General features: G+C 53.1%; 2 protein-coding genes across 2 annotated transcripts in view; one reads left to right on the plus strand and one right to left on the minus strand.

Moving 5' to 3' along the window:
• The window catches only part of MGMT (O-6-methylguanine-DNA methyltransferase), a 285,595-nt gene extending 278,595 nt beyond the window's left edge, over nucleotides 1-7,000 (minus strand). The window contains exon 1 of the mRNA XM_039245759.1: nucleotides 6,914-7,000. The gene's annotated coding sequence lies outside the window, so the exon portion shown is untranslated. The remainder of the gene's footprint in view (nucleotides 1-6,913) is intronic.
• Nucleotides 29-1,058, plus strand: LOC120240887. Its single transcript, XM_039245742.1, has 2 exons — nucleotides 29-597; nucleotides 782-1,058. Exons 1-2 carry the CDS (start codon nucleotides 29-31, stop codon nucleotides 1,056-1,058), a joined length of 846 nt encoding a protein of 281 aa, XP_039101673.1.
• Nucleotides 7,001-9,899: the final 2,899 nt, after the last annotated feature.

A 9,899-nucleotide genomic window follows, 5' to 3' on the forward strand; every position in this document is an offset into this window, starting at 1 on the left:
CGTGACCGTACCGCCTCCCCACGTGACCATGCCGCCTCCCGGCGTGCCGCGCGTCAGTGACCGTACCGCCTCCCGGCGTGCCGCGCGGGACCGTGCCGGCTCCCCAGGTGGCCAAACCACTTCCACACGTGACGTGTATGGCCGTACCGCCCCCCACGTGGCCGTACCACTTCGGCACGTGACGTGCGTGACAGTACGACCACCCGGCGTGCGGCACACGACCCTGGCGAGTCCCTGCGCGCTGCCCGCCCCAGAGGCCACCCGCCGCCGTGACCTCTTCCTCCTCCTCGCCGCTGCCCCTGTCGCCGCTGCTGGTGACCCGGCGTCCCCCACTCACAAAGCTCCCAAGGCCAAGGCTCAGAGAGCACAGGCCCCTCCCCAGCCCGACCCCACCCCTACGCCGGCCCGCATACAAGGTCCACGCACAGGGGTTCCATCCGCGGCCCCTCGGGCCTTGGCAGCGAGCGAGGCTGAAGTCGTCGAACACGGCCTGGCACCCGGGGCGCTCCGCTCCCTCCTCGGGCACCGCACACTGGTCCTGTGCTCCAACAAGGACGGGTGTCCCCACCGCCTTCAGTACCAGGGGCTTCGGTGCGGGGAGGCGTCACGAGCACGTAAGCAGGCACAGACCCGCGTGCAGGTTTTCCCACGGTGCGAAGGGTAATGCCTGGGCACGCAGGTCTTCAGAAAATGTGCTCGGGAACACACAGGTGTGGATTTCTGTATGCCACATCGTGCCCCCAAAAGGGCTTGCACCCGTTTCTCTGCCTCAGCCCTGCAGAGGCAGCGCGGCACAGCCAGCGGGCGAACACAGAACCCGACTGCTATGCCCGTGTGCCTGCTGCGGGCCCCTGCCCTCTCCCGGAGCCGGTCTCCTCACGCACAGAAGAAACACGGCGGCCGCGTCACCCCGTGGTGCTGAGGATGAGAAGCTGCCCGTCTGTAACAGCAACCTGCACGGTAAGCCTTCAATAAATGCAGTTATCAGCAACACCATCATTCTTGCACTGGCCAGATCCTTCTGGAACTTGACTGACTACCAGGCTGAACTGAGGTAGGACGGTAAATAGATACCCCAAAATATAGCCCATTTCCACCCACAGAAATTAACGTGGGTTTTCTATTTTTGACAACACTGACCTAACCCATCCCCTTAGCCGTCACTACCACAATGTGAGCGGACTCGGGTGCCAGGCCCCGCTAGCCCCTGACCACTGCCAGTGGCAGACTCTGTGTGTAGTCCTTCGGGGAGTTCTTTCCATTTAACTGATGCTTACTGTCAAGCCTCCCAGGGCTGCCGGGGACTGGCAGGGCCCCCTGGCCTGCTCTCGGCCCGCACGCAGGAGCCGGCACACCTGCGCTCTCAGAGCATCCCCCCCCCCCCCCCGAGTGGGGCGCACCTGACAGGAAGCACCTCAGCAGCTGTTGATAATGTCCGCTATGAAAAAACAAACTGGCAGCAGAAGAAACTAGCTCCTTAGAGACAGAAAGAAATTTAGAAATCGAGCAAAGTAGCACTGAGCTACATCACGCTCCTGACCAAACACAAGTCCGTGACCACCTGGAATCACAGACACACAGGAGGGGGAGCCCAGTGGCCAAGACTCCATCCCGAAAACAGGTTGGTGGCTCTGAGCTAACAATGGTCAACTATTCCCGGGCTCACCAGGGCCTGGTGTGAACTGCAAACACAATTCCCTCCCAAGAGCCAACAACAGCCCTATGAATGGTAGTGTCATCTTGCCTATTTTGGGGGAGACTAAGGCTCAGAAAGGTTAAGTAACTCTACTCAAGGTCATATAACCAGTAGATCCAGATCCGGACAAGCAGGCTTGTTACCAGAGGCTGCACGCTTAACTGTGCTTGCTGCCCCAAATGGGGGCTTGGGTTATGTGTAAATCTAGAGACAAGGATGTTGATTATCAGGCTGGAGGGAAACTCGGATTTCTGGTGTGTTCCTTTCCACTTTTCCAGGTAGAATTTCATCATTCTATGAGACTGTTCCAAATTAAGATTTCTACCCAGGCAGTCCTTCATACTTTATTATTATTTCATATGCTTATAGGTACCCAGGTAGACAGAATAAGCATGATCATTGCCATCAGACACATGAGGAGGCAGCTTGGGTTCTCACAGTTGCTTCAAGTCACCTTCCCATTATTCTCCCCAACACAACTCTGCCACTTTGTGAATAAAAACTCAACTCTGTTCCACAAAAATACATTCAGTTGTGTGTTTGAAAGTCAGCCCTCACTTGAGACAATGAAAACGCTTCTACTTGGAGAGGAGAAAAGCAATACCAGCCATTCAAAAGGAAAACTAGGAGTGAAATATAATATGGCTGTCCATGCTTAACATTTGTCTGTAAAACTAATGCCAAAGTTTTGGTAACATCTGCATCTTCTGTCATAACCACAAGACCGAAAACTATAACACTATGATAACATGTTGGGTTTGCAATTCAAAGAGATTCACAGGTCTCTGAGGGGTTACAAAACCATACACAGATCCATAAGCACAGGCAACTGACGACAATGCTGGCTGCGAATGGATCCATCTGGAAGGGGAACTCCGGAGCTCGTCTGGGCTGGTGAGCACACTTCTCAGCCATCCTAAAGATTTCCCAAGAGATGCTTGGAACATCGGGGTCCCTAGAATCCCCTGGGAAGCTTGCAAAGACACAGGTCCCCAGGTGCTAATCCCATAGGTCTGACAGGGGAGCCTGTAATCTGCCTTTTGTGACCAGCACCCTCGGTAATCCTGACCCCAGCAGGGCTCAGAGCCCCATTTGAGAACACCGTTCCTCCTACGCATGGATATCCCGCTACAAGGTCAGCAGTACATTCCACTGGTGGCTCTTGCCAACGACCCCAAACAAGCTGGTCAAAATCTGAAGGTGGCACCTTGGGTCCCAACTTTTACTCCTTTTGACGGGGGGGGGAGGGGGGGGCTAGCTAACAAATTTAAAAACAAATAAGAAATAACTAGTTACTTATTAAATTTTAACACTGAAATGTCCCATCCCATATCTTGCCCCAAGATTCAATTCCCTCTCTTTGCCCATCTAGATGCCTCTCAACACCCGGTGCTGGAAGTGCCCGATCTGTCAATAAGGTGAGAGTTTTCTAAACTACTATCCATATGACTCAATTTGTCAGTAAAAACTGCCACCAGCGCTGTGCTTGCAGAAAAATGTCCATAAATGCATTATTGCGACTGGCAGATCGATGTCTATAATAAAAACAAATAGATTTAACAAGTGCCTGCTTTTACGAGTGGTGCCATTGGCGGACCGCGCGTTCAGCTTCACCCCCAGACTTCTGGGAATGGGCAATAGAGCTCAGGCTGGCTACTCTGCTGACTTCACAAGTGCTACGAGTAGGAAATTATTCTAACAAGACAATTTTCGAAGTAGTAGAGTGAACATAGGAGGCATTTATAACTCATTCACAATCCCTTTCGTGGTTCTGCACAGACACAGGCGACAACAAATTTAACTGCCAGGAAATGTTTCTGTAGAACTTTTAACTGGTTTTACCACAGCTGCATCTCAAGCCAAAAGTTTACTCCAGGTTGGGGTCAGTGGGGATGGGGACATGAGGCCTGTCTCCCTGGAGACCCCGCACTCCTCCAAGCCCCCAATCAATTGGAAAACAACTTGTGGTATCAAAAACCAGTTTCAGCATTTAACACATAGCCAAGGGTGTCACGGCTCTGGCAGTGGCTCCTGGGGCTGCCTATTTATTTAGTTATTTCGAGAAGGCAGACATCGGGAGCGTGACTGCCACAGACTGGCCTCCCCGCCGGGAACTCCGAGCACTTTGGCAAGTCACTGTGCCCCATTTACACGTAAGGCACGTCTGCCAAAACCAACCACTCAGATTCCTTCAAAGGTTACAAAAGGTTACAAAATGATCTATCCTGTTCTTAGACAATTCATTTCAATTGCTACATAAAGGAATAAGTCATTCTCTATATTCCCTATATTCACTGTATGGTTCTCCCAAGACCTCGCAGCCCTGTCTAAGCTCTTTATTATTCTTAACTTTTCTACATCAAAAGGAAATGACTCTGCCTTTGCCCAAGACAGGCCTCCAGAGCTAACAGGAGGAGAAAATGCATCCTGTGAACAAGGGAAGCCGAGCCCCTCCCGCACAGCTCACGCCCCCTCCGCTACACATACTCTCCCTTTAAACCAAGAACGAGAATGGGGCGCGGTTGCATTTGTTTGCTCATCATGAGGATAGGGAATCCACTCTCACCCAAAGGGGAATGTTATGGTTTATATGTCTCCGATTTTTAAGTTTCAGGTTTTATAAAAATAACATTCTAAGACCCAAGCACCTGTCTCAGAAGCTACCCATCCCAGGGGCGCCTGTGATCTCACAGTTCGTGGATTCGAGGCCTGTGTCGGGCTCTGTGCTGACAGCTCGGAGCCTGGAGCCTGCTTCAGACTCTGTGTCTCCCTCTCTCTCTGCCCCCTCCCTGCTCATACTCTGTCTCTCTCTCTCGAAAATAAACAAACATTAAAAAAAAAAAATTAAACAACAAAAAAAGGAGCTACTCATCCCAGGAAACAGGATCAGGGGGACTAAGACAGTATCCAAATGAGCTCAGGGCCTTTCAGAGACCTGGAGCCCAATGCACATGCCTGGTGTGACCAGAGATGAGACAGGAAGTCAAAACCCTCAGGGAAAGTTGACCTACAAGAGGACTTTTATGCAGTTACATAAAGTCAGAGAGAAATATGAAAACATACCTGACAAGAGGTTAACAGATAACCACAGGAAAAGCGAATTCAGAAAATACTGCTTTGCTTACATGCTTTTCTATTAAAGAGACTACACACTATAAACTGCAAAGGGCCTTGAGGCCCCAGACAGGGAGCTGGAATAGAGCAGCGTTGGTGGTTTGAGTCCCTGGCTTCTAAGTGTCTGCTGACAAAATAAGGAAAAATGAAGACAATTTAGTAAGTTTCCTTTATGGAACAACACTGCGAGGAGCACACTGTTGGGTTCCTGGGAGAGGAAGAGCAGAGAAGCCCTGCAAGGTGCCAGGAGGCCCCCCTCTGCCTCCGAACCCCCTGCCCTCCTCCCCTGCACGGCCAGACCAGGCCCGCACTCCTGCACCGGGCAAGGCAACTGGGGACACAAGGCCGGGATGAAGCGCCCAGGTGAGGCTCGACCAAGAGCCAAGCGAGACCAAAACACAGGAGAAAAGAAAGGTCTGAGCATCTCCGCTGAACAAGAGTGAGATATTTCCAGCATGTCCACACCTAGCGTGTTATTTCTTTAAACTTCCCTCTGCAACAGTGAAGATTTTTCAGAGCAGGGTTCAATAATACTAAAATCTAGCTCGTATAACATGGATTTGTTTTGTTTTAAGCAGGCTTCACGCCCAGCCCGGAGCGCAACGTGGGGCTTGAACTTAGGATCCTGAGATCAAGACCTGAGCTGAGATCAGGAATCGGGCGCTTAACCGACTGAGCCACCCAGGCGCCCCCAGATTTGTTTTAATGAAAAGAACATTCATGAAGAAAAGGTGCCTTTCTCTAGCTCTGTACTTGAGGTCCGGTTCATCCAACCCACATACTGTAACTCTATTCAAATTCTAACTCAAGACAAGAACCTCGCAAGAAATGAAACACCTGTAGAGCGAAGCCAACTCTCCTTTACTACCTGCAATGCCAGCCTCTGCAGGTGTGCTCATGCTGTGAACTGGGTTGATACAATATGAACTCTAAACTTACTAAATTGATGCAATATGAACAATATGTGTCTGAGTAGATACAATACGAACTCCCCGCTGGGGGAGGGGGTGCAGCCACAGGTGGAGAGGAGAAGGCGGACACTGTTTCCTTAAAACTGTTTTACCCCCAGCATGCTTTTGTTCTTATGTCTCTTTTTTTATGCCGTGTTTCAGCCATGGAAGAACTCGGGGAAAGAACAAAACCTTCTCCTCATTATCTGTCTTGGGGAGATGGAGAGAGGGGCCTGACATAGACATTTTACAGGTTCTTAATGTAAGTAACCAGCCCGATTCTCAGCTCCTTGTGTTCAGCAGCTTCATGCTCTGCCACGAACAGCTGAAGTGACCCCTCTTTGGGCAAAACAGCCTCCCTCTGCCTTGATGACTGTTCACCCACCAAGCAAACGCTGTGTTCGCGCATACAAGATGTGCCTCCAAGACAGAAAGCCAAGTACTGGGCAGAGGCCTTGATAGGGAAGACCAATCTGAGATCTCAGGAGATGATGGGCCCAGACAGGGAGCGGGGTTACGTGGGTTAGAACACTGCTCTACTGTATTCTCACCGACTTGGGAATTATAGTGCCCAGTGTAAATGGCTCTCAAACTCCACTTGTTTACTCTAAGTGTTTACGGAGGCAATTAGGGCGAAATGTATACACGCACCAGCCATGACAATGTGGACCCCAGAACTTGGTCTTCCACAAGCACAGTCTTAAACACGGTGCAGCAAATGTGGAATTCTGCACAAATAGTATGCTAAAAGCTTGCTGCAAGGAAGGGCCGGAGTAGGGGCCTCTGGAAGCTCCTAGGAACAGAAGGCAAATGGTGGCACCCAGGCGCTGTTGAGCAGTGCAGGGCCCGGGAGATGGGCAGAGAGAGCGTCGAAGGTGTTGGCCAACTACAGGCATGGCAGGGGAGGCCACAGCGGGCCGCTGTCACCGTACAGCAACTTGGTGCAGGAGCCCCAGGCGCGCGGAAGGAGTGCCGCACCGGGGCACACCTGGGCACACGTGCGCACACCTGGGCCTGTGTGCAGGGTGGTATCAGGCGCAGGCCTGTCGCCTACGGTGACGAGAGGGTGCCCATAGAACCACAGGCTCCAGACGACTGCTCACCCTAGCAAAGGCCCCGGCTTTGGCGGGAGGGCAGCAACCCAGACACTCACCGCGTTGCTCAGGGCGCCGACCAGGAGCAGCTGCGCAGCTGCGAGCACAGGGAGGCCAAGTGCTGGAGAAGCGCGGGCTGCCCAGGCAGGTCCGGGGCTCGGGGGGCGGGGCCGGGAGCGGGGCCACAGGGGGCGGGGCCTGGACGTGACGGCAGCTTGACGGGGCAGAGCGCCGCCGAGAGCGCAGGGGCGGGGCCCAGAGAGGGGCGGGGCCGGGAAGTGCGCGAGCGAGGGTGGAGACGGAGGCGCGGGGGCGGGGCCTCGAGGGCGGGCGGGGCGGGGCCGCGGGCGGACGCCCCCACCCCGTGTGAGGACCGCCGCGGGGGCCGGAGCATGCGCAGTGCGGCGGCGCCGGGGCTGACCCCGCTCTGCGCAGCCTCGCTGGCCGCCCGCCGCCGCCCCGCCCCGCGGGATCCTCCAGCCTGCGGAGAGGCTTCCCCTGCCTGAGGCCTAGACCCGCGCTCGCGTCCCGCCGCGCTCCGAGCCTCAGGGTGGCCGCTTGCGGTCCGCGGCGCCAAGTGCTGCGCTCCGCGGGGCTGGTGCCTGGAGCGCGGGCTGCCTGCCTGGGCCTCCTGGGGGCAGAGACGGGCAGGACTCTGGGCACCATCCGGGTCCGTGCACGCACGCACGGCGGCCTGGGATCAGTCACTGTCCCTGTGGTTGGTTGGAGGTGGCCTCGCAGGGCCCCTTGGGTCGTGCCGGTCACCATGACCTGGACACACCCAGGCTCGGCAGCCCTGGCAGCCAGGCCAGGCCCGTGTCCCGCTCAGTGAGCACACGGGTGCCCAGCACCAGCCACTTGGTGCCCTGAGGACGTTATTATGGATGAATTGTGTTCCCCCAGAAAAGTATGTTGGAGTCCCAACCCCAGAACTCAGAATGTGACCCTGTTTGGAGATAGAATCTTTACAGAGGTAACAAGTTAAAATGGGTCCGAATCCCGTATCACTGGTGTCCATGCAAGCAGAAGGCCGGGTGAAGCGGACTCGAGAACTCTGTGAAGGGAGAGGGTGCGGAGCGGTGCATCCGGGAGACGAGGAGCGTGGACAAGAGAGGCGTGAAGAGCACCCATCCCTCAGCCTTCAGGGGAGCACGGCCCTCTGCACTCACTGATTTCGGACAACAGATGCGCTGTTTCCAGATCCCCAGTTTCTTGGTACTTCTTATGGCATCCCCAGGAAGCAGTATAGACACATTGTGTCCAGCTTGATGGACGTAAAGCCCCCTGGGAGTCTCCCCTAAAGTTTAAGGGAGGTCACACGCCTGTCGGCCCCATCTCAGGACCACACGTTCTAAGTCTCCTGTGGGCTTAGAACCCCCTAGGTTCTGTTTTCTTAATGGGAAGAAATTGTCACTCTCCCTGTATGCATAACTCCTCTATTGGGATATTTGTGACGAGTGGCTCAACACATCGACGTTGTCAATAAAAATTTGTTCACCGAACCTAAACGAGGTTGCTTGGCGATAAGCCCCAGTGACGGTACATGCATGATGGATCCGCTCCAGGTCCCCACACAGGGCCACACCCCGGCTGGGACACGTCCAGAACAGCTGCTTGTGGAAACTGGCCTACCCCCTGGGGTGCACTTTGGTGATCAAATCAAGGTACTTTTTCTCTGGTGAGACTGGACTCAGCCTCAGGACCTTTCTCAACCCAGCTCCCAGCAGTCATAGGCACTAAAACTAGGAAGACAGGAGAAATGAAACATCTTTGCCATTTGTTCTGTCTTTTCTGTTGGTTCACTGTGAAACTTGAGTAAACCTACTCAAATTCTCTAATCCTCAATGTTATCATCTGTAAAGGATTTTTATAATGACCCACTCTTTGTGGGACATGCAGGTTCAGGTAACAAACATCAGCCACAATATGCCTTTCTTCCTATAGTCTGTTATAGTCTGTACACTCAGAACCAGGATCCCAACAGAAATGAGAAGGGCAGATAACACCGAAATGGATCAGCATGTGTTCTGGCACCCTAGCAAGTGGACTGTGATGCAATTTTATAAAAGTAAATAAATTATACTTTTCTCTTCATCTAAATAGTATTTTAATATGATTTCCTAAGCTGTTAGTAAAAAGAGACTTAGCTGGTATTAGCATCTCTGATTTCCACCCAAGGAAAGAAAGGTCATCACAGGCGTCCAAAGGCCCTTTTAAGAAGCTTATGTGGATTTGGGGAGGGGTCGGCCAGAGAGACAGAGGAGAACGTAGTACCCAGGGGAAATGCACACACCTGGCTCTGCTGGCAGGACTCGGTTGCCCTGCAGGTAGGTGGGGAGATGCTGTGGCTACCTTCACAAGGGGCTTCAGGATCAGGAGCCACGTGGCCTTAGAGCCAAGTGGGGCTGGGAGAAGGCCATCCCAAGGACTGGCCCTTGTGAAGGTAGCCAAAGGCGAAGACTCTAGAACGTGACATGTAAGTCTCTCCAGCAAACAGAACTGAAATCCACACTCCCAGCACTTACTTGCTGGTAAATTCTCCTCTTAATGATAATTTTCAAAAGCTCAACGCGTTTCTTCGGAAACTGCCCCACGCCTCATTCCTGTGTCCCATTGCACCAGCATCCTCACCTACGAGCACGTCCAGTCCTTAAAGAACACAAGGATAGCCCCAAATCTGGGGAACAGCGTGGTGTGTAAGGAATGCAAGGTCAGGGTAATTGGGATACGTCCCTGCCAGCCTCTCACGGTGCGATCCACCTGACCTCTCTGTCGGATGACAGCGTTGGACAAGGTTCCTTTGGGGTTTCCCATCTGTGGATTAATAAATCATATCCCATCTTTCTCCAGACACAGCTTCCCATGAATGACTTTTTGCAAAAGGGGTGGAAAAACATGGGAGTGTATGCTCAATGCCACTCTGACTTCTCCAAGGGGCCTCCTTGAATGTCCTTTAAGATCGGCCAGCTTTCTTGTGGGCACCGGGAACAATGTTAATTTTCATTGTTTCTTTAAACATCCAAATGGGTACCTTTCAGGTTAAAC

The sequence above is a fragment of the Hyaena hyaena genome, unplaced genomic scaffold (genome assembly GCF_003009895.1).
Source record: "Hyaena hyaena isolate Hyena2069 unplaced genomic scaffold, ASM300989v1 scaffold_265, whole genome shotgun sequence".
Taxonomy (NCBI): domain Eukaryota; kingdom Metazoa; phylum Chordata; class Mammalia; order Carnivora; family Hyaenidae; genus Hyaena; species Hyaena hyaena.